Source organism: Hyla sarda, chromosome 10 (assembly GCF_029499605.1).
Source record: "Hyla sarda isolate aHylSar1 chromosome 10, aHylSar1.hap1, whole genome shotgun sequence".
NCBI classification, from domain to species: Eukaryota; Metazoa; Chordata; class Amphibia; order Anura; family Hylidae; genus Hyla; species Hyla sarda.
In genome coordinates, this window is record NC_079198.1 from 103,648,986 (window position 1) to 103,673,773 (window position 24,788).

Genomic DNA, 24,788 nt, shown 5'->3' on the forward strand with positions numbered 1-24,788 from the left:
CCGGTAAATACAATTTTAAGATGAATCTGGTAAATGTTTTGTAGTATAAGATTTTTAGGCAATCTGATTTAAACAATACGATCAATGGATGCAAAATTCGTGATGTCAGTGAGGCATTAGAAATATCAAAGCCTTTTAGATCAAGTCGACGCATGCATCCTACTGGCTGGTAATCCGCAATACATTTTGTTTTTTTGCATGTATCAGATCGACGAAAAAGATCTGGTCATCTTTGGGCTTTTGATTTAGGTTTTACTTAAAGGGGTTATCCAGGAAAGAACTTTTTTTTATATATCAACTGGCTCAAGAAAGTTAAACAGATTTGTAAATTACTTCTATTAAAAAAAAAATCTTAATCCTTTCAGTACTTATGAGCTTCTGAAGTTAAGGTGGTTCTTTTCTAAGTGCTCTCTGATGACACTTGTCTCGGGAACCGCCCAGTTAAGAGGTCTGCTATGGGGATCTGCTTCTAAACTGGGTGTTTCCCGAGACACGTGTCATTAGAAAACACTTAGACAGAAAAGAACAACCTTAACTTCAGAAGCTCATAAGTACTGAAAGGATTAAGATTTTTTAATAGAAGTAATTTACAAATCTGTTTAACTTTCTGGAGCCAGTTGATATATAAAAAAAAGTTTTTCCTGGAATACCCCTTTAAAGCTGTAATCTGGTTTTGAAAAACGTATCCCCTATCCACAATATAGGGGATAAGTGTTTGATTGCGAGGGGTGCTTCCACTGCGACCTTCTGCATTGCGATCTATGGAAGAGCCAGAGATGCATGAGTACAGCGCTAGTGTATCGCTGGCTCTACCTTAAAGATGCCTGGAGGGGGCTTGTTGTCTCCCCAACCCCCAAAACCAGAGTTCCCCTTTAAAGGGGTTTTGTCCTTACAGATGGCTTATTTAACCAGGGTAAAATTTACCTAGGAGCAGTGTAATTTTAATCGACTATATGTGGTGTTGTAGGGCTTATGGACAGGTGTTATGATGATGGGAGAACCCCTATAACTATATAGTGGACTAAGGTTTGAGAGATGTTACTTGTTCTTAGAGCCATGTAAGTAGTTTGAACTAAATCGGCAGTGCTTCTTGGCTAATGTCTGTGTTTTTGTGCCCTTTTTCCCTGCAGGCTGCTAGTTAGTGCCTCCCAGGATGGCAAGCTTATCATCTGGGACAGCTACACCACAAACAAGGTGCGTGACAGAGTCAGAGTAAACCCAGGAGCTTTAATTGTGTATATTATTATCACAGACCACTTGTACCAATCTGCACTTGTACCAGACTGTTGAATTTTATAGAGCATTGTTTCCCAACCAATAAGCCTCCAGCTGTTGCAAAGCTACAACTTCCAGCATGCCCGGACAGCCGAAGGCTGTCCGGGTATGCTGGGAGTTGTAGTCTTGCAATTTCTGGACGCAACCTGGTTGGGAAACAGTACTGTAGATTGTTTAAATGGGTATTCTAAGTATTTCTTATCCCCTAGCCACACTATAGGGAATTAGACAATTGAACTCGGAATACCCTTTTAACTAGTAGACGGCATGTTTTATGGGGAGCTTAAATATAAAACAATTTTACTTGTTGGCTTTTACTCTTCCTGAAAGAACACTTAACCCCCCCCAAACAAGCGTGTTATCCGAAATGTCAGCAGCGACAGAAATATTGTGTCCAGAGCACATCACTGGATTCCTTGGCTGAGCAATCTCAGGATTTATGTCCTCTTTATCAACTCCTTGGACACTGACCCAGACCCTCCGCTGTTGTACTGAAAGAACAGTGGGGCCGAAGTTTTGTTTAGCAGAACCACAATACCCTTGGGCTGTTTTGCCAATGGCCTGATCTGCTTTTGCAATCTATTGTTCAATCCTATCAGCCGTTTCAGGCTGGGTAAAGGCTGATTCGTACGCATCATAGTACCTCATAACAAGTGCCGACATTTTTTTTTCTCACGATCATAAACTTGTGTGAATTCTATTAGCCCACTTACATACATAGACCTACATTTATAAAATGAGAAAAAATGCTTTAAGTCCCGTTTCCCTTAAAAAAAAAAATTATAATTTTTTTGTAACCTGCAACCACCACTAGGGGAGCTGTCTGCAATAAATGAAAGCCATATAAACCTCTATGCAATCATTCATTCCCCTGGAGATGGTTGTAGGCAGCCAGATTTTTATATCCATTAATAACATGAGATTTAGAGCTGATGGCACAGAACTCTTATTGGGTTTTTGCAGCTTTTTTGACCCTTCAGCACATCACAGAGGGATTTTGTAGTACACAATACCATTTGCAAGCCTTTAAATAGTTTTCTTAACTTGCTGACACACTCGATTCACGCTTTGAATTTCTCTGAACGGCGGGCAGTGTTGTCTGACCACTCCTCTCCTTTATACTGCTTCATATAAATGAGCTAAAAATGTTTAAGGGCCATCAATATTGACAGGGGTCCACCTCCCAGCACCCTGCCATTTGCAGGGGCTGCAGTGCTCCTGCGAGTGCCGCAGCTTCTTCAGGGTTTCCGGCTGCTTGTTTTTGCCTCGTCAGTAGTATTAGTATTGGTGCAAGGTACCACGGCGTTGTCTTGGTCACTTAAATGGCTTGGTTTGCTGCAGTAGCTTGCACCGCTACGACTTACAGTGCAGCAGAAAACTTAGAAGAGGCTGCAGGCCCTTTCAAACATCTGAAGGGCAGTGGTGCCAGGTAACTTCCAGTCTAAGGGTACGTTCACACGAGCGGATCCCCTAGTGCGTATTACGCTGTGGATCCGCCACTGAAGGAACACTGTATGCTGCCTTTACAGGTGCCTGCTTGGAACGGCTATACGCCACTGTGAGCAGACACTGATGTGCGAGCCGCTTTGCGCTTGCGCAGTATACTCGCACGTTGCGGCTGCCCTCGGCCTAGCTCAGGGAGCAGGGGGAGCAGCCGCGATGTGTGTGAGTACACCGTGCATGTGCGGCAACTCCTACATCACAGCAGTGTGTCTGCTTGTAGCGCCGTATTTCCGCTCTGAGCAGGCACATCTAAAGGCACATCTAAAGGCGGATCTGCAGCGTAAAATATGCTGTGGATCCACTTGTCTGAACGTACCCTAATATTGCTTGCCTATTCTGAGGAAAGGCCTTCAATTTTATGTAAGTATTTATATTATATTCTCTGTGGGTGGTGGTCTTGGACACTTTCCCAACCAGGGTTCCTATAGCTGTTGCGAAACTCCCAGCATTCCCGGACAGCCAAAGGTTGTCCGGGCATGCTGGGTGATGGTGTTTTCAAACAGCTCTAGACACACTGGTTGGGAAACAATGGTCTTGGCATTATACCAGCCTCTGTCCACTATACTTATTGTAGCCATAGATACTTGTCTCTAACCGGAAAGTAGGTCTGATATGATATTCTTATTCATGCTTACCATAAAACCACCATCTCCAGGTCTCTTACACACCATATACATTCAACGTTTATACTGAGGGCAGTAGTGTTGAGATAACGTCTGATGTCACATGGAGCCTTCTGGCAGGATTCAGGGGGCCTGGCTTAGATCAGCTCTTCCTGCAGAATGTCTCCTGTGATTTATAGTCCCGGGATACAGGAAACAAATGGTGTGCTAAAGTAAACCTGCGCTTGTGTAAACTCTGGCGTGCAAGACCTTTTTTCTTTTTCTTTGTCTTCTGAGAGCCCCAAAGTATACCCAAGTTGTTCAGCCTGCAAAATTGTATACATACAATACAAATCTTATATATACAGAGCCTGCACAGCAGTGATTTATAAAGAAGTTGCAAAAGAAAACTTTTGTAATCTGAAGCCACCTCTACTTCTTGTCTAATGTAGTTTTTCTAGATTAGCAACTTTTCTTCCCTTCCTGGCATCAGCGATTGGGTTACTCCATGTTAGAGTCCCTGACCTCTTTCATTTGCGGTTTGCAGCTTCTTCCTGTCTCAGTCAACACTTTTTAGCTCTCAGGAGCTGCCTGCCTAGGGTTGTATTTCATGCGTGTCATACAGAAGGGGTACAAGTATGGAACGACCTCCAGTATCTGATGTAAAGTGAAGAAAATGCACCTTTTTATCATACAGGTTTTTAGGTCCAAAATTATTCTTTATTTTTCCTATGTGTTTTTTTTTTTTTCTTTTCTTTTTAACCCCTTAAAACCCCGGGTCCTTTCCTTTTTTGCATTTTTGTTTTTTCCGCCTTACCTTTAAAAAATCATAACTTTCAATTTTGCAGCTAAAAATCCATATGATGGCTTATTTTTGGCGCCACCAATTCTACTTTGTAATGAATTCAGTCATTTTACCTCAAAATTTACGGAGGAACGGAAAAATAATAATTGAGACAAAATTGAAGAAAAAATGCCATTTTGTAACTTTTGGGGGCTTCTGTTTCTACACAGTACATTTCTCGGTAAAAATGACACCTTATCTTTATTCTGTAGGTCCATACGGTTAAAATGATACCCTACTTATATAGGTTTGATTTTGTTGTACTTCTGGAAAAAATCATAACTACATGCAGGAAAATTTGTACGTTTTAAAATGTCGTCTTCTGACCCCTGTAACTTTCTTTTTATATTTCCGCGTATGGGGCGGTATGAGGGCTCATTTTTTGCGCCGTGATCTGAAGTTTTTAACGGTACCATTTTAGTATTGATCGGACTTTTTTGATCGCTTTTGATACATTTTTTCATGATATAAAAAAGGGACCAAAAATACACTATTTTGGACTTTTGGATTTTTTTGCACGTACGCCATTGACCTTGCGGTTTAATTAATGATATTTTTTTATAATTCGGACATTTCCGCATGCGCCAATACCACATGTTTATTTTTATTTACAGTTTTTTTAATTTTTTTTTATGGGAAAAGGGGGGTGATTTTTTTTGCAGTGTTATAGCTCCCATAAGGGACCTATAACACTGCACACACTGATCTTTTACATCGTTCAATGGTTTCTCATAGGAAACCATTGATCGATGATTCTGCCGCTTGACTGCTCATGCCCAGATCTCGGCACTGAGCAGTCATTCCGCGATCGGACAGCATGGAGGCAGGTAAGGACCCTCCAGCTGTCCTGTAGGTGGTTCAGGATGCCACGATTTCGCCGCGGCGATCCCGAACAGCTCCCTGAGCTAAGCGGCAAAGTTTGTTTCACTTTAGACGCGGCGATCAACTTTGAACGCCGCGTCTAAAGGGTTAATAGCGCGTGGCACCACGGGTACCGGATGGGCCCGACCCGTTACAGAACAGGAGCGGACTCATGACGTACATGTACGTCATGGGTCCTGTAAGGGTTAAGGATGTTGAAGCTTTGTATTAGTTTTTATAATACAGTGTTCCTATTTTCCAGGCCCCAACATAGGTTAAATGGAGAATCTGTCTGGTCCATGGGGCCTTAAAGATTGACCCATGACTTTTGATCAGGGTGTTCTTAAGTGTTAAAAGAAAAAATATATATTTCAATAAAAAGTAAAAAATAAAAATACCCATTAACCCCTTCCATATTAAGTTTGCATCACCGCCTTTTGCCAAATTCCATATAAAAATATGTAAACATAATAAAAATAAACATATGTGGTATCGATGCGTGCGTAAATATCCGAACTATGAAAATATAATGTTAATTAAACCGCACGGTCAATGGCGTACATGTAAAAAAAAAAATAATAATAATTCCAAAGTCTAAAACTGCGTCTTTTTGATCACTTTGTTTACTCTAAAAAAAATTATAAAAACCGATCAAAAGTCCCATCAAAACAAAAATGGTACTGATAAAAACTTCAGATGACGGCGCAAAAAATTTGCCCTCATACTTCCCCATATGCGGAAAAATGTATTATAGGGGTCAGAAGATGACAATTTTACACATACAAATTTTGGTGCATGTAGTTATAATTTTTTTTTTTTTTTTTTTAAGTAGTAAAATAAAATCTACACAAATTAGGTATCCTTGTAACCGTATAGACCTACATAAAAAAGATATGGTATCATTTTTACCGAAAAGTGCACTGCAATAGAATTGGAAGCCCCAAAATTTGTAAAATGTTTTTTTTTTTTTTTTTCTTCCAATTTTGCCCCACAAATATATATTTTTTTTCTTGGTTCACCGTAAATTTGGTGGGGAAATGATTGATGTCACTATAAAGTACAATTGATGGCACAAGAAAAAGCCCTCATATGGGTCTGTATATGGCAAAAATTTTAAGCGTTATGATTTTTAGGTGATGAGGAAAAACTAAAGTGGAAAAGCCCTGCGTCCTTAAGGGGTTAAATTTGTGTAATGAATCAACAATAAATAACATTATAAAACCTCTGTGCTACATGGTCTCGCTGCCCTTACAGTAATTAATCCCTATCTGTCATGATGGTGAAACCTTCTGTCTGGTAGATATAGAGCAGTGGTCTCCAACCTGCGGACCTCCAGATGTTGCAAAACTACAACTCCCAGCATGCCCGGACAGCCGTTGGCTGTCCGGGCATGCTGGGAGTTGTAGTTTTGCAACATCTGGAGGTCTGCAGGTTGGAGACCACTGATATAGAGGATGCCTCAGCTGACCTAGATGCAAAAAGATGACCTCTGTATTATCTAAAATATTAGTGAACAGTTCACCATGCGCAGGCTCATGGGCAGTTGTACTACGGTTTGACCGCCTTCCCTTTGAGTGTGCTCCAAAAAGTCAATCGCTAAGGAGCACCACCCACTGGACTCCTAAACAGACTGAGCAGAGGTTTAGCTGAATAAAATACAAAATTTTCTTTCTACCACAAAACTATATATCAAGCTGCTCCGCTCCAGCCTTACAGTAGTCTGCCTGCTTTTTTTTTTTTTTTTTACATGACCATTTCTTTGACATTTGCTTTGAGATTGCTGTACAGACTAGATTAACATAACACCCACTGATTTTAGTGGAATCCGCCTGATTGCACACTAATGTTGTGGTGATTCAGGAACTTTTTATATTGAAATAACGATCCAATCACTGCCAAGTGTAAATTCATGAGCTGTCTGCATAATAATTCTATGGCTAACAGCTATCTAATGCAGCGTTTCCCAACCAGGGTGCCTCCAGCTGTTGCAAAACAACTCCCAGCATGCTGGACCCAGCCTAGGTGGTAAACACTCACTGGTCTAATGTATGTTGCTCCTATGTAGGTGACACCTATCTAATGTATGTTGCCCAGACACCACAAACCATGGGTATTGAGCCTAAAGGGGGTACTCCACCCCTAGACATCTTATCCCCTATCCAAAGGATAGGGGGTAAGATGTCTGATCGCGGGGGACCCCCCGCAATATAGCATGCAGCACCCACCTGTTACTGCTCCGGAAGCGCTGGAGGGTCTGGCTCCCCACCACGGGGAAGGAAGATCGTGACGTCACGACTACACCCCGTGTGATGCCCCGCCCCCTCAATGCAAGTCTATGGGAGGGGGCGTGACGGCCAGCGCTTCCGGAGCAGTAACGGGTGGGTGCTGCATGCTATATTGCGGGGTTCCCGAGTGGCGGGACCCCCGTGATCAGACATCTTATCCCCTATCCTTTTGGATAGGGGATAAGATGTCTAGGGGTGGAGTACCCCTTTAAAGCGCACCTCTTATCATTGTCCTGACGGAAGATGTGCTTAAATTTGACTGCCTCTTGAACTACTCTTAAAGTATTTTGATCTGGAGAGGTTTTTGCTACGAGTCCCATGCAGATCTATAGGACTAACAACAAATCCATCTCCAGGTCGTGATAGTTTTCAGAACAGGTCACTGGATCAGAAGGGGCCATGAGGTTTAAGCAAATCTGCAGTTAGGATAACTATTAGAGGTACGCTTTAAAGGTGTGCTTCAAGGGTGCAGGAAAGGTCCTACCTGGTCTGCACCCAGGCTCTTTTGCCCCCTTACCCATCTCAAGTGTACCTTCTGAGTTGAGGGTGCAGTTGCGAGTTAAACCATGCCCACACGCAACATCCAATAGCTGCACAATATTGTCGCAACTTTGTGCAGCTATTGGTTATCCTGTGCGGGCGTGGTTTTGTCGGCTCGCAATGATCGTGACTGGCACCTGCCCCAGCAAGCAAATGATTTGTATTATCCAAATAAGAAGTAAGGGACATTCTATTATGGCTATGTTCCTAGAAAAAGCTGTTGTGTAAACACACGTAGTTAACAAAACCCGTCTTTGTTGGTATGCTGATGGCGTGCTTCAGATATCTTCTTCACAACCTGTTTATTACTGCTTAGCTGTGGGAAGGAGGGTTCACAAAACAAACCTGTTGTCTTCAGTAGCGGCTGTGATTTTGCACCTTTGCAATCTTTTTAAGACCGTGCTCCCACCAGCGCGTGGCACTCCAACAGCTGCCATACTACAACTCTATTATTGGCACAAATGGAGGGCTCGCAATTGTTACAATTAAGACACATGTTTACACCATAACAAGCAGTGTTCTTACTGTGCACAATTGTGTTTGCATGTTATACATATCCATATTCTGCAAGGAGGGTCCATTGTTCCCAGTCATGATGGATGATGATTGTAACAATAAGTGCTGCTCACCCCTTGGGCATCAAGGACATGACTGGCCAAGATCTTCGTACTTGTAATAGGCATTCCACCAAGACAGAAAATAGTCACTTTATAGGTATATTGTATCCAGGGCATCCACATCCCTTAGTGCAGTGGTTCTCAACCCTGGGTACAAGTACCCTCAGGTGTACTTAGCAGTTCTCCAGGGGGTACTTGAAGAAAAAAATCAGTAATGGCAGCCACAGCCTCTGGTTACTGGTCTGGACCACATTGAAATAAATGGTCGGCTGACGTCACCGCACCGAGGAGTGGAGCAGGAGGACAGCAAAGGGGAAGCGCGGGCACTGGGCTTCTGTGGGCAGTAACTACCATCAGCTTTGTTGCTCTGCTGCCCCTGCAGACCGGGGACCTACTGCTATGAGCCATAACAATAGGTCCCCAGACCAGAGGAGCAGTGGAGCAACAAAGCGGGGGAGTATGGTGGCCTACAACTATATATGGGGCAGTTTGGGGGCCTACAGCTATATTTGGGGGCACAGAGGGGGCCTAACAAGTTTATGGGGAAGCAAAGCGGGTACAATTACGGTGTGTGACAATAAACATGGGGAGTTTGTAAATAGGGGGGGTATTGTACTGCAGAAATAATCCTAAAATGTTTGCTTGGTTGGTTCTGTGGAGATGTGTTGTATGGGAGAAATCTTAATGGCGGTCTAGGCCAGAAAGAAAAAAGTAAACGTCACCTGTAAATCGGGGGACTAGGGAGATAGGGATATGAACAGGAGGCCTGTTATAGAGGAAAGTAAAGCATATGAACTATACTATAATCATTACAAATTGTATCTAATATGGGGATACAAATTTTTGGGAATGGGCTGTCAAGGGGAACTTAGCCAAAAAAGGTTGAGAACCAATGCCTTAGTGCCTGTGGCTGGCTACCTGCCCGCCCAGGAATGAGTAATATGGAAAGATAAATTAACCCCATAGTAGTCATGTTTCTGGTTTATTTTTTTCCTTAGAACAATCAGCTGTAACATTAAAATCTAATATTGTGTAGACCCGTTGAAGCAATGAGCTCTCAAAGTCCTCTGAAGGTGTCTGGCACCAAAAGGTTAGCAGCAGATTCCAGCTGATCTTTCAATTCCTATAAGTAACAGGGTTCAGTGTCTAGATCAGATTGAAAGATCTGGGCAATTTAGGGCAAACATTTCCCTTATAGCCTCCAACGTCCCACCCAGACAGGTGCCAGTGTCGTCATATAATCCATGTTCTATTACTTCATCTGTGATTGGTGTATACAGAATAAGTTGTGCTTTAGTCCGTGGTGTCCAACCTGCGGCCCTCCAGCTGTTGCAAAACTAAAACTCAAACTTCCTAAATTTTAATGTTGGATTTCAAATATTTTCCCATCCTAGGTTCATGCAATTCCCTTGCGTTCATCTTGGGTGATGACATGTGCTTACGCTCCATCTGGAAACTATGTGGCTTGCGGTGGTCTTGATAACATTTGTTCAATTTACAACCTGAAAACCCGTGAAGGAAACGTGAGAGTGAGCCGTGAATTGGCTGGTCACACAGGTGGGTGTAGTTGCTGTTCCATACACATTTGATATACATTATATAGGGACACCCCTCCCCCTTACTGATTGAAATGAAGAGGTTTGAAAAGATTCACTCTGCCCATACAGAATTCCTTACGTTTCCTCATTGATTCATCAAGTCCCCTAAACAATGTCTGTGGTGCATCTCATGAAGCCAGGCCTGTCACAGCTCATCTGTGTATCTATATCCCAGGAAAAACTTTCAGGGGGGTATTAGACACCCTCACCACAAAATTTGGGGTTGGTCAGCACTTTATGTTAAGTAGTAAATGATTTATAAAATGTGCTAGTGGGACAGTGCTACAATGTGCTACAGGGAACTTGTTATAATTTTTTCATGCTCAGAACCGTAAATCCTTAGGGTGGTCCCCGGTGGCTTTTCCTCTTCCGACCAGCCTTGATTGATAGATCCCTCCTTACACCCAAAACGGAAAAGGATCTGTCAATCAAGGCCAGCGGGGAGGGTAGAGGCTGCAGGGGACCGCTCTGATGGCTCATGATTTGGGCTAAAGAATAAGTAATAAATATTTGATTTGGTGGGGTCCAACTGCAGGGAACAGGAGTTCATTGTCCTGTGTGAATGGTGCAGTGGACATGCACAGTGCCACTCCATTTGTTTTGTAATAAATGAAGATAATGCTGCGCCATTTATGCAGGCGATACTGAACTCCTGTTTTTGTGGTCATGTGGTACCTAGTAGTCGGATCTCCACTGACCAGATACTTATTACTTATCTCCAGCACTCACTTATGCCCATTCCATGTCTCAATAGTCTTCCTTCCGAGACCAGAGTGGGCAAGTGGCAGTCGCAATAATCAGGCATGGTTTCATGCAGCTATTGGTCATTGCATGCTTGTATGGTGCCACTGACACCTTCCACCTCTTGACTCAGAACGTATTTTTCCTACACCTAGCGAGGGCAAAAATTGCATAGAGTAGCGGAATAGGGAAGACCTTTTCTGCTCCCTGGACAGCACCTGTAATAGGACTTGTGCGCTGAGCTTGCTGGGCGTGATGTGGTTGCCTCAGCAATTTCACCACAACATTGTGCAGCTATTGGTTGTAGTTTCACCCGCGTGTGATAATAGGCACTACCACCTGTCCCCTCTCAGCTCAGAAGGTATACTTCTGAAATGTAGAGAAGGCGGACGTGAGTGCCAGGGAGCAGAAGAGAAGACATTTTTATCAACCCAGACAACCCCTTTAAGGACTTCATTGAGGACTGTAGGAGTTGTTAAAGGGGTACTCTGCCCATACATCTTATCCCCTATCCAAAGGATAGGGGATAAAATGTCTGATCGCGGGGATCCCTCCTCTGGGGACCCCTGCAATCTCTGCAGCACCCACCTGCCGTCATCACTACAGAGCACACTGGCTCTGTGCGTGATGATGGGGCGATGTAGGGGATGGAGCAAAGTGACGTCACAGCTCTGCCCCTGTTATGTCACATCACGCCCACTCAATAGCCTTCCAATACACTCGTATCAAGGGGGTGGGACTTGACATCACGGGGGGGGGCGGAGTAGTGACGTCACCATGGCACTGAAGAGATTGTGGGGTCCCCAGCTGCAGGACCCCTACCATCAGACATCTTATCCCCTATCCTTAAGATTTGTAAATTACTTCCATTAAAAAATCTTAATCCTTCCAGTGCTTATCAGCTGCTGTATGCTCCAGAGGAAGTTTAGTTGTTGTTTTCAGTCTGACCACAGTGCTTTTTGTTGACACCACTGTCCAGAGTAGGAGCAAATCCCCATAGCAAACCTATCCTGCTTTGGACAGTTCCTAACAGAGACAGAGGTGTCAGCAGAGAGCACTGTGGTCAGACTGGAAATAATTACCCAACTTCCTGTGGAGCATACAGCAGCTAAGTACTGGAAGGATTAAGGTTTTTAATGGAAGTAATTTCAAATCTGTTTAACTTTTCTAGCACCAGTTGATTTGAAGGAAAAAAAAAAGTTTCACTGGAGTACCCCTTTTAAATTTTTACATTGCCACATAAGACATAACTTATATATATATTTTTAAAACAGCTGCAATAACATATAGAAGTAATCTTTATCTTTGATGGGCACCCACCAACCATGGCAACCCCATCAGCATCCTTGGATATTGTCACTTGGGCACTGATGGGGTGGCAGCAGGAATTGACTGGCATTTGTTGGGTTAAAATTGTGATCACATGTTTGCTGTGATGTCGTACATGTACGTCCGTTTGCTGGAAAGTGTTAACTCCTATTACACACCATATGAGTTTTAAAGGTATTTTCTGAATACATTCTTTAAAAAAAAAAAAAAGTTACATAACTAGAATACAGAGTATCACATAGAAGCGTATTTATTGCTTCTTTATGACAGACCCGGTCTGTTCCTGCCGGTTTTGATGCCCCCTCATTCTACTCCAATTAAATCTTTATATATTTTTTTATTTAAAATGTAGTTTTTACTCATTTGATCAGCTAATTCGCCATTTAGGTACTTTGCTGTTGTTTTTAGTTTAATTATATTTCTATATACATCCAGGTTACTGTTACTTAGTAGATACATTCATGTAAACATCAGAATTACTGTTGTAACCATTTTCCTTGTCTTTGTAGGATATCTGTCCTGCTGTCGCTTTCTGGATGATAACCAAATAATAACCAGCTCTGGAGATACCACTTGGTTAGTGTATAATCTACTGTGTGTAGTGTGGTTAGACAAGGGGCGATGATTCTGTTTTCTGAAACTGTCCCTGCGTTTTGATATATTTGACTATATTATCAGGCCCCTAATTCTCAAGCAGATTTTGATGTGGCATGTGCGTGGATTCCACGTAGGGATTTATCAGTTCTGCCTACGAACACGTTCTCAGCAGTCAGACTCCTCGTGATCAGATTCTTAAAGGGGTACTCTGCGGCTCAGCATTTGGAACAAAATGTTCCGAACGCATAGAGCCGGTGCCAGGAGATGTCATAGCCCCGCCCCCTCCATGCAAGTCTATGGGAGGGGGTGTGACGGCTGTCACGCCCCCTCCCATAGACTTACATTAAGGGGGGCAACGTGATGTCATGAGGGGCGGGGCTATGATGTAACGAGCTCCTGGCTCTAATCGTTTGGAACATTTTGTTCCAAATGCTGAGCAGCGGAGTACCCCTTTAAGTTGTCAAATGCTAGAGTACCCCTTTAATGCCCCTTTAATGAGCCTATAGCCACATTTAAAATCGTGGCATAAACTGCAGAGGGAAAATCCACACTAAAAAAAATCTCAAAGGGTGTATTCCCTTGTAACATAACTTGGATATGCAATAAATGTATATTTTCAAATGGTGTTTATGTGAATGGTGCCTTACAAGACACCCTCTTTGTCAATTTTCAAGATCTTGAGATATTTGTGAAATTAAGGCAGTGTTTCCCAACCAGGGTGCCTCCAGATGTTGTAAAACTACAACTCCCAGCATGCCTGGACAGCCTTTGGCTGTCCAGGCATGCTGGGAGTTGTAGTTTTGCAACACCTGGAGGCACCCTGGTTGGGAAACACTGAACTAAGGCTTGGTTCACAATGCAGATCTTTCTTTTTGGCAAAATATGAATCAGAATTCCTCAGATTCCGGCTGCGCAACTCCTTTTAATTTGTGTAAACTGTATTTTCAAGTTTTGGATGCAGATGATCCCCCTTTAAAGGGACCAAGGCATGTTTGGCATTCCTGATGCTTTTTTTCAAACTGAATGCAACGTTTAATGTATCATATGTATTTGAACTGATTTCCCTTAAAAAACAATGGGGCCCCTATTGCAGAAGTTTTTTCGTGATTATTTTGGTGCCCAACAAGCCGCATTGTTAAATGGTTTGATGTAGACTGTGGTCTTCAAACGGTGGCCCGCCAGATGGTGCAAAACTACAACTATTAGCATGCCCTGACAGCCAACGCAGGCATGCTGGGAGTTGTAGTTTTGAAACATCTGGATGGCCGCAGTTTGAAGACCACGGTTATAGGCAGTAATCGGTACAATCTTTGTAGACAACATTATAACATCTCCTTTCTTCTCCCTCGTGTGCAGCGCTCTTTGGGACATTGAAACTGGTCAGCAGACAACCACCTTTACTGGACACACTGGGGATGTAATGAGCCTGTCCCTTGCTCCAGATTCCAGGTGCTTTGTGTCTGGGGCCTGCGATGCCTCAGCCAAACTTTGGGATATCCGAGAAGGGATGTGCCGACAGACCTTCACCGGCCATGAGTCTGACATAAATGCTATCTGTGTAAGTATTCTCCATGTATAGGTGTGGGGTTTAAAGGAGTAGTCCAGTGGTGAACAACTTATCCCCTATCCTTAGGATAGGGGATAAGTTGCAGATCGCGGGGGGTCCGACCCCTGGGGCCCCCCGCGATCTCCTGTACGGAGCCCCGACAGCCCGTGGGAAGGGGGCGTGTCGACCTCCGCACGAAGCAGCGGCCGACACGCCCCCTCAATACAACTCTATGGTATAGCCGAACCGCTGCCTTCGGCAATCTCCGGCTCTGCCATAGAGGTGTATTGAGGGGGCGTGTCGGCCGCCGCTTCGTGCGGAGGCCGACACCCGCTATCTGGCCGGAGAGCCTGGCCCCGGTACAGAGAGATCGCAGAGATCTCAAACTACCCCTTTAATGAGATTTCACCCAAAACAGTGACTTGACCAAAAAATGGGGAATTTATTTTATTTTATTTTTTGGCTAATGCAAACAGTTAGATCTTCCCTTCCCCTTCTATGAAACATTTTAACCTGAAATAGTCACAATTGCATGAACCCAACCTGTTTTCCTCAATCCACTGCCAATAACTAAAGCAAGTGGCCATAGTGTGTATTGTATTTTCCAGTGTCGGGGTACCTTCAGACGAGGGAATTTACAGCGTATTTTACACTGCAGAAAGACCTCTGTATGGTGCTGTTACATGTGCCTGTTCGGAGCGGCATTACGCCGCTACGTGCGCACACACAGAAGCGATGTGCGAGTCGTTGCGCATGCGCGGTTTATTCGCACACGTCTCGGCCGCTCCCCCTGCTCAATGAGCTAGGCCAAGAGCTGCCGTGATGTGCGAGTATACTGCACATGCGCGCCGCGAATCGTACATCAGTGTGTCTGCTCTTAGCAGCGTATTGCCTCTCTGAGCAGGCACATGTAAAGGCAGTATATAGAGGTCCTTCAGCAGCGGATCCGCAGCGAAATACGTGCGGAAAAGCCACTCGTCTGATCGTACCTTTAGTGGGTTTACTTGAAGATGAAAGTTCAATTTTGTTTTTCTTTCTGTATTAAGTTTTTTTTTTTTTTTTTTTTTTTTTTTTTTACTTTCTCAGTTCTTCCCCAATGGTAATGCTTTTGCCACTGGCTCAGATGATGCCACATGCAGGCTCTTTGACCTTCGTGCAGACCAGGAGCTGATGGTTTACTCTCATGACAATATCATCTGTGGCATCACCTCAGTAGCATTCTCAAAGAGCGGACGCCTCCTGTTAGCCGGTTATGACGATTTCAATTGCAACGTCTGGGACACGCTTAAGGCCGACAGAGCAGGTATAACTCGTATAGATGATCTTTAGTATTCTGTCTGTTATCAGTACTTGAGCTATTCTTAATATGCTGCCACTGTGTCCTCTAAACCAGTGGTGTCCGAATTGTGGCCCTCCAGATGTTGCAAAACTAAAACTCCCAGCATGCCTGGACAGCCGTTGGCTGTCCAGGCATGCTGGGAGTTGTAGTTTTGCAACATCTGGAGGGCCACAGTTCTGACACCACTGCTCTACACATGAAATATAGCTGGGACTTGTAGTTTTTCAACATCTGGAGGGCCACAGTTTTAGACACCATCGCTCTACACTCATGAAATATGTATAATGCTGGTCTGTGATATAGCACACAGTCTCAAACATTACCTTTCCCATAAAGAGATGTCCTAGCGGAGGTTAATTGGCTCCCAAAACTAGGGTAGAGATTATGTTTTGGTGAAGTCGACATGAAAATGTTTGCCATTTCACACTACATATGTGAACACTGCAATGCGCGGCCACAGAAATATTTTTGGATTGAGTCTCTTCAAAGGGGTTTTAATAATGTTTTATGAAAGGAAGCATTTAAAGACCAGGACAGCAAAAGCCGCCCACATGGGGATTTCAGGAGGATGCAAGATCAGGTTTACAGAACAGGAAAAAAAACATCGCACATAGAAAACATTATCATAGAAAACATATTCCACATTAAGTAAATAGGAATTATCAGAGGGGAATCTATCCACGAAAAAAAACCTTCCTTTCATAGCATCTGCAGAAAGAGGCCACTTTCCATCTAGTCTGCTATATGTATTTAACCCGTTAAGGTCACAGACAATTAATTGTTTTTTCCTCCTCTCCTTCTTAAATTCATAACTTATGTTATATTTCCATTCACAGACCCATGTCAGGGCTTGTTTTTTGCATGACCAATTGTACTTTGTAATGGCATCACTCATTCCCCCAAAAAAAGTTTGTAAGGAAATTTAACGAAAACGAAATTCACAATTTTGCCAATTTGGGGTTTTTTGTTTTCATGCTGTTCACTTTACAGTAAGAATGACATGTTTATTTTGTGGGTCACTACGATTTAAATGATACCCATGACTGCATTTCTATTATTGTACTGCTTTTACAAAATCAGTACGTTTTAAAATTGCTCTAGTTTGAGCACATCTAACGTTCTCATTTTTTCCGTATGCAGGGATGTGTGAGGGCTCATTTTTTGTGACCATGATCTGTATTTTCTTTTGTACCTTTTTTTATTTTTATTTTTTTTGTTAGTGGTACTTTATTTAGTACCACTTTTGCGATTTTTTTTTTTTATTGCATTTTACAAAAAAAGACAAAAAAATAATGTTGTGGCTTTTTTACGTTTACACCGTTCACCGTATCTGATCATTAACATTATATTTTTATAGTTCGGACATTTATGCACACAGCGATAACAAATTGAGATAAAAAAAATACCCCTAATACTGGTGTACTAAAAACACTTATTTGTATCTTGTAGCAAGTTCTGGCCTGTGTGCAGTTCTGATGACCCAAACTGACACCTGTCACTTTGGGTCATTGGACCTGCGGTCGGACCAGCACATGCAGCCTTAATACACCAGGGTAAAACCAGCCTTAGGAAACCACCGGAATTGTCTGACAGCAGATTATTCCTCTCCCCCTTCAGGATCATGTGCATGCTCCAACAAAACCCGAGGCACATTGTAACCGGTGTCCTCTACCAGTGAATACATGTGCGTGACTCATATTAGGGTGTTAACACACTTATTGTCCAGCCAACCACTTTCCCTAAGATCCTCTTTTTAAAGAGGTTGTACCATCTTGTCATTTCGGCTTTTTCCAACCATCTCTGGTCTGTTCACGGCACCCTAAAGTGGTCGGGAAAACCGAAGCGGGGAACTTGCATATTTTCTTCTGGAACGCCTGTTAGCTTAAATGGGAATTCCGCAAACAACGCTGTCCAGCCATTTACACGGTTTACGTTAACTTCCATTAAAGGTAATGACAATTCTGCAAATTGCGTAACTGCCCCGTTTCAGCTGGCCTATTTGCAGTGGCCGGTAAAAAAGCAAGTTGACTAGATGGGACGACCTGTTTAACTTTAGATTTCTGCATCTCCTGGGCTTATACAACATAACTTTACTCTTACTATCCTAAATAATCCCTAATGAAATAGCTAGAGTTATGTTGCTTTATAGCTGGCATAGGCGATCTTCGGAATTGCAGATGTTTTCGACTATATCTCCCATAATGCTCTTACAGCCAAAATACAGACAAAGCATCATGAGATGTAGTCGAAAACATCTGCAGTGCCGAAGGTTGCCTATTAGGGATCGACCGATTATCGGTTTGGCCGATATCGGCCGATATTCACGATTTTGGACGTTATCGGCAATTACTGCCCCGCCCAGAGAGCGCCACCGCAGCGGCTGCCCCATTGCCTCCCACACCCCCAGTTTTATAATTACCTGTTCCCGGGGTCCGAGCTACTTGCGGCTCCTGCGGCGTCCTGCGCTATTGATGTGCGCTGCGCAATGACGAGTGATGTCCTCAACACGACGTCATCGTGTGTGTGCACAGTGACAGCTCAGGATGCCGCCGGAGCCAGAAGTAGCGCGGACCCCAGGAAGAGGTAATTATAAAACCAGGGATGGGGGAGGCAATGGAGCAGCGGCCGTGGTTGGACTTGGGACAGGCAGGGGGAGAGAAGCGGGCGGCGGTCGTCTCTGGCCAGAGGATAGGCGGGGGTCAGCGGCGGTGGTGGTTGGACTCAGGAGGACCCCAGGACCGGCAGGGGGAGAGAAGCAGGCGTCTGCTGTCTCTGGCCGGCGGGGGGGGGGGGGGATTCAGTGATGGTGGTTGGACTCAGGAGGTCCCCAGGACAGGCAGGGGGAGAGAAGCGGGTGGCGGCGGCGGTCTCTGGCCCCGCAAAAGCTGCTGCAGTTCAATGATTTAAAGCTCCCCGAATTCCTGGACAGCCTTACTTTTACTGTCCTAGATAATCCCTAATGAAATAGCTAGTTATGTTGCTCTATGGCAGTGTTTCCAAAGTAGGGTGCCTCCAGCTGTTGCAAAACTACAACTCCCAGCATACCCGGACAGCCTTCGGCTGTCCAGGCATGCTGGGATTTGTAGTTTTGCAATAGCTGGAGGCACCCTTGTTGGAAAATACTGCTCTATGGCAATCTGACCTTGCTATATGTCTTCATGCAGTGATGCGGTATGGCTGTTTGCTTTCAGGAAGTGCTTATTGATCTTTGCCCAGTATAACTGCCTGTAGAAAGCGTAATGTTATCTCTGCTACAGAACATTACAAGAGGCAGGTTGTGTAGCTGATCCTAGTGCCTTGCGGTGGAATAAGCATGGTTTATTTGCTTTCTCCGACTGCCTGATACTGTGCATAGGGGTTATCTCCTAGGACACTCCCCGAAGCCTGTTGAGAATACCATGATTTGGTCTGTAGGGGGGTGTCCATAATAAATGCTGCTCTGTAGGAAGGGGGCCACCGGAGCGTGGGGCTTTTTGTCTACGTAAGTGTGGTCTGGAATAGCTTCCAGCAGTTTGACCAGCTGTTAATGCAGCAAGCATTCTGATGGCATTGTGAATTATTTAGGCCATCGGGCTACTCATGCATTTCTAATGTAGTCTGCTGCAGAGATCAGCAGACAGTGTGTTAATGTCTTAACCTTGCTAAGCTTCACCCACTTTCCAATGTTTTCTTTCAAGGTGTCCTTGCTGGTCACGATAACCGTGTAAGTTGCTTGGGAGTGACAGATGATGGCATGGCAGTGGCAACAGGGTCATGGGACAGCTTCCTCAAGATTTGGAACTAAAGTCTGTAAGTATCAACAACTTTCCTTCTCGGCATCCATCGTCCTGACAGGTTTACTTTTTCCTTCCAGCCAGCCGAGGCGAATGTTTGGTAAACCGTGCAGATTTTCTTAAACTATTCTGATTCCTGGTAACTGTCACTTATGGAGAATCCCTTTTAGTTGTCAGGGTTTATTAATGGCAATACAGGGAAGTGGCAGCATTTAGAAAGAATTTTTCATCCAAAGAAAGATTGCTTCACTATGAACGCGCAGACATTGAGCGCAGGCGTAATCTCACCACGTCCTGGTGATCCGTCCTCCTGTTATGGGGACATCTTTACAATAGGGAAACCTGGAGCGTTTCATAAAAATTGTATATATTTTTTTTTTTTGGGAACATTTGTATTCCCTGTGCTCTGATGCATATTTTATAATAAAAAAAATCATTATTTAAATATGATTTATATTATCGTTATTTATTTTATCATTATTATTTATTATTAGAGCAGTGGAGCCGTTGCCGATAGCAATCAATAATACTGTGTACTTAATTTTTATTTTTTTAAAGCTGGAATCTGGTTTCTGTGAAACTGCTCCACTGTTTGCACAAATATTTTTTTTGCACAAATATTACTCTATCTCCCATCATGTATAATACAGCAACCAGTAGGCACAAAAAATAAAAATTTAATAGAAAATTTTTATTTTCAATTTATTTAGTAGAACTCAGTTAATGAAATAATAAAACAAACAAAAATTTAATTTGTAAGGGTGCGTTCATACCATGTTGTTGTTTAACGTATGCGTTTTATAGGAAAAAAGTATACATTAAAGGGGTACTCCGCCCCTAGACATCTTATCCCCCCCATCCAAAGTATAGGGGATAAGATGTCAGATCGCCGCGGTCCCGCTGCTGGGGACCCCCGGGATCGCCACTCCGGCAGCCCGCTGTCATTACTGCACAGAGCGAGTTCGCTCTGCACGTAATGACGGGCAATACAGGGGCCGGAGGATCATTACGTCTTGGCCCCGCTCCTCGTGACGTCACGGCCCTCAATATGAGTCTATGGGAGGGGGCGTGGCGGTCATCACGCCCCTGCCATAGACTTGCATTAAGGGGGCAGGCCGTGATGTCATGAGGGGCGGAGCCGTGACGTCACGTTGCTCCGTCCCCTGTATCGCCCGTCATTACGCACAGAGCGAACTATCTCTGTGCAGTAATGATAGCGCAGTGCCGCAGCGGCAATCCCGGGGGTCCTCAGCAGCGGGCCCGTGGCGATCTGACATTTTATCCCCTACCCTTTGGATAGGGGATAAGATGTCTAGGGGCGGAGTACCCCTTTAAGGGTATGCCCTAGAGCATATGTTGTTTCCTATTGACATGCATCATTAAAAAAAAATAATGTATACATTTTGGGCTAACATAATAGTAGTTGATGTAGTTCATGTTTTTTGCATAAAGCGATATTAAATGGGCTGAAACGGAAACTCTGAAACAGCGGTAAAAACACATTGGGCACACACCGTAATAAATGCAAAGTGGTACAGCCATGACAAGTAAATCATGTATCCTGAACTCCAAATAAAATGAAGAAAAAGTCCATGATTTTAATTTTTCCCTGTTCTATTCCAATGGAGTTGCTGGAAAAGCCTGGAATGTTGGTGGGCCTTGAGGACTGGGTTGGGGACCACACTGGTCAACATCCTTTCCCTTTTTTCGTAATAGACTCTTAGCTGAAGCTCAAGAAGAGGGAGAAATGTTTTTTTCCAGTCACTCCCCCTCCCGTAGACATGAATGGAGGGGGCGGGACTGCACGAACACTGAGGCTCCAAGCTTCCGTGTTCTGGCCGCCCTTGGCCCAGAGATCACGGGGACCCCCGCGATCAGACATCTTATCCCCTATTCTTTGGATATGGGATAAAATGTTTTTTGCCTAAGTACCCCTTTAAGAGAGTTTGCCAGCATAGGATAATGGTAGTTGTACCTCCTCTAAACATCTGCCCCCCCCCCCCTTCTCAATATTTCCCAGGTCCCTTCAGTCTCCACGCTTCACGGTCCAAAATGACATTGCTGTGTCACAGCTGAAGTAGTCACATGTCTGTGTAGAGGGCAGTGTTACCTTGGAAGTGTCAAAATGGGGGATTGTGGAGTTTTATTCTGTCATTTTGAGCCATAAAAATATTAAGGAAGTGAAGAACACCTTTAAAAAAATGAATGCAGGAATATGTAGAGGTTGAGACAGCTCTAAACAATAAGGTGCTGCATATGATCAACAAGTGTATTTTATGACTATTGGACACACTGTTATGATGGACACACGCAGTCATGCAGCCATTGGCTATGCAGATGGCTGCTGGTGTCTCTTCACCTCTTTCCTGGGTTGGGTTGTAGGTTTGATATTTGTAGAACCACCAGGTGAAGGTCGGGATATTGGGTGACTGAACCTGAATCCTAAGAGCCATTTGTCTTTATGATTAGTAAATATTTTTTTTCCTCTCCTTCCTAGACACCCAGCGGACTTCTCCATGACTGGAAGAGCATTCCAACCTTCGAAATTTTAAATCATAGCATATCCGATCCAACCATACTAACGTGGACACCCACTCTCCCTACTCCCATACATCAAAGGGCAGAACCTCTCCTCTCATTTTTGCTGAAAACAAGAGCACAATTATTTGCTATAGAAAGAATTGTTTTGTGGTTCTGAAACCGAGAATTGTGCATTCCTTTTGGGACCATTTCTTTATAATTTTAACTTGTTTTTTCTTTACTTTTTTTTTGTCATCCCCTATGTTCACCTTTTTTTTTGTCTTGAATAATTATACAAAACACTATGCGCCGTATGAGATAACCAAGAAATAGCTATACCAAGCGTAAAGTCCATTTCATGATTGTTAATCTGAAGGTTCTAGAGCAGAGTCTGGATTTCTTCATTATCTTAAGGCCGGATGTTAATGTGAGAACTGCAGTACAGGATTGTAAAATAACAGTTAACAGGTTTTTTTGTCTTTTTTTTTTTTGTCTTTTTTTTTATTTTATTTTTTGCGCCCCCCCCTCTTTTATGGTCCATTAAGTGAAGGTGGGATGTGATAGACATGTGGGCCTGTTAAAATGCTGTAAACTGTCCCTGTATTGTCTATTTTGAAAACAAATCTGTTGCACAGGTACAGAACCGTATGAACATTAAAGAGCATATTAGACATCCTCATGCCCTCCATGTAATGGTCATATGTACAATCTGTCAACCCTCCCCGGGTAGGTTGCTCCAGTAATTGAGTTACTTTTGAGCACCAACTGCTTGGGAAATGTTAGTAACCCAATGCCTGGAGTGCCTTTAGAATCTTGTCATCCTAAAATATTGACCGTCCATGTTGGGACTCTGCAACAGATGCGACTGGAGTGTTGGAAGGACTCGGTTAACCATGTACAGTTCTTTGTACCACCGATGCCAATGAACTGTGTTCTGTTCTATGAATGCATCTACACCACTCCACCTTCTCCTCTTGCACCCAACACACTATTAGAACTCCTTCAGGGATCGAGAGCATGCAAGATTGCGGAGCAATGTTCAGCTCACCCTTTGCTACTGAGGTTAACCCATAGTTCTTGTTTATATATATGTGTATATTTTATTTTTTTCTTCTGGGTTGGGGACAAGATTTATTTCCCTTTTTTTAGAGCTGGCAGCATCCATAGTTATATTGCAAAGCGCCTACATCAAGCACCAGTCATGGTTTAGCATGCTCCTTTTTGAGCAAAGACATGTACTTCTAGATGGGCATCTAGTAGTCTTGTTGGTGCAGTATGCTGTTGGCAGATTTTTTTGTTAATTTTGTCCTACACATGTCAAATCCTTTATTCGCCTAAGAAAAAAAAATACATTCAGACCCACATCCCCTCCGTACACTTGTTCAGTTAACACTGGGAAGCGAGAATGAGACATACAAGGGTATATTTCGTGAACACTACCCTGGGTTCCGTACTGATAGCTTAGGAGCAGCAGCCGTGGACAGAAGTACATGTCTGTACTCTTTGGATATAAAGTCAGATGTGTATGAAATGATGTACAAATTAATGTTTTTGAAAATAATGATCTTGAACTTTCGAAGTTAAAACTTCAGAAAGCTTTTATTCTTCTGTTGGCGGGGTGGGGTGGGGGTGTGTTTGCCATAGGGATGGGTTTTCCTCTTAAGATTGCATGCTGTAGAGTTGCTTAATAATGTGCAAATAGAGAATCCTTAGATGGTTTTTTTTTTTTGGTTTTTTTTCCGTTTTTCTTCATTTTAAAAAATAACCTGTTTAAAAAGAATGAAATAACTATTGCGGTTGTGCTTTTTTTTTTTTTTTTTTTTTTTTTATATATATAATCACAGCTACTCTTAGGTATCCATTTTCGAAAAAAATAAAATGAAAATAAAACATTCAGTGCAAAAAATGAGCACTTTGACGAGTAGCTTAATTCACTTTTTTTTTTTTAAAACAAATAAAAAAAACATCCTGTTCAAACGATTGCATAAAATCAATAAAAAACAAACGATTTTTCAGGAAGGGTTGGGAAATGTGACATTAAACTTTACCCTGGTTTAAGTTGATGCTTCTCAGCCTGTTCTTGTAGAAAGAGGATCTTGCATCTGATTTGTTTTGTTCTTCCAAGAACAGCTTTCCCTTCTATTTCCCTCCCTGTTCTGTTCAAACCGATCTGTTACTGTAAAGATCTGGAAACCAATACACAGGAACTCCACCTCTGTTCCACGGTCTGTGCAGTAAGAAAATATCTCACTTTTTTTTTCTTATTTTTAATTTCATTAGCTTCTTCCTAATTGTATATGATCGATACTCAACCTTTAGCAGTAGAGGCTTTTTATTTTTATTTTTTTCTCCTCTTTCTGTACAAAAAAAAGTGCTGTAATTGTGCGTTAGGCCGGGAACTGGCAAAGATGCCCCGCCCACTTCATGCATAAATTACTATGTAGAGCTCTCTTGCACCCCCTACTCCCTTTCACCTTTTGTATTTAATTTTAAAGTCAGTGTACTACAAGAACGCTGGATGCAAGATAGATACTATATTAAAATGTACTGTTATTTAAGATGTAATAAAGCAGTTTGACATGAGTTTATTTCTTGTAATGAGTCTCTTATTCAATAGGACCTGAGTGATAAAAATTTCGGAGCATATTTTGAAATCTACATTGTGAATGTGCTGCGCTGGCAAACAGGCTGTTAATTTATTAAGCTGAATTCCTGTCATATACTATGGCTCATAGCAGGTTGGTGGTTTGTATGTCAGCAACGCTTCAGAAAGGTATGTCAGTGTATACCCCAGTGCACCAGCAGATGGCCCATTAAA

At 43.0% G+C, this 24,788-nt stretch overlaps 1 protein-coding gene across 2 annotated transcripts in view; it reads left to right on the plus strand.

The window, feature by feature from the left end:
* The window catches only part of GNB1 (G protein subunit beta 1), a 78,209-nt gene extending 53,656 nt beyond the window's left edge, over nt 1-24,553 (plus strand). For both annotated transcript variants that reach the window (XM_056542635.1, XM_056542636.1), the window contains exons 5-11: nt 1,131-1,194; nt 9,922-10,084; nt 12,705-12,771; nt 14,149-14,350; nt 15,425-15,641; nt 19,355-19,466; nt 21,948-24,553. In XM_056542635.1, coding sequence (XP_056398610.1) covers nt 1,131-1,194; nt 9,922-10,084; nt 12,705-12,771; nt 14,149-14,350; nt 15,425-15,641; nt 19,355-19,461 — 820 coding nt within the window. In that variant the 3' untranslated portion in view covers nt 19,462-19,466; nt 21,948-24,553. The remainder of the gene's footprint in view (nt 1-1,130; nt 1,195-9,921; nt 10,085-12,704; nt 12,772-14,148; nt 14,351-15,424; nt 15,642-19,354; nt 19,467-21,947) is intronic.
* Nucleotides 24,554-24,788: the final 235 nt, after the last annotated feature.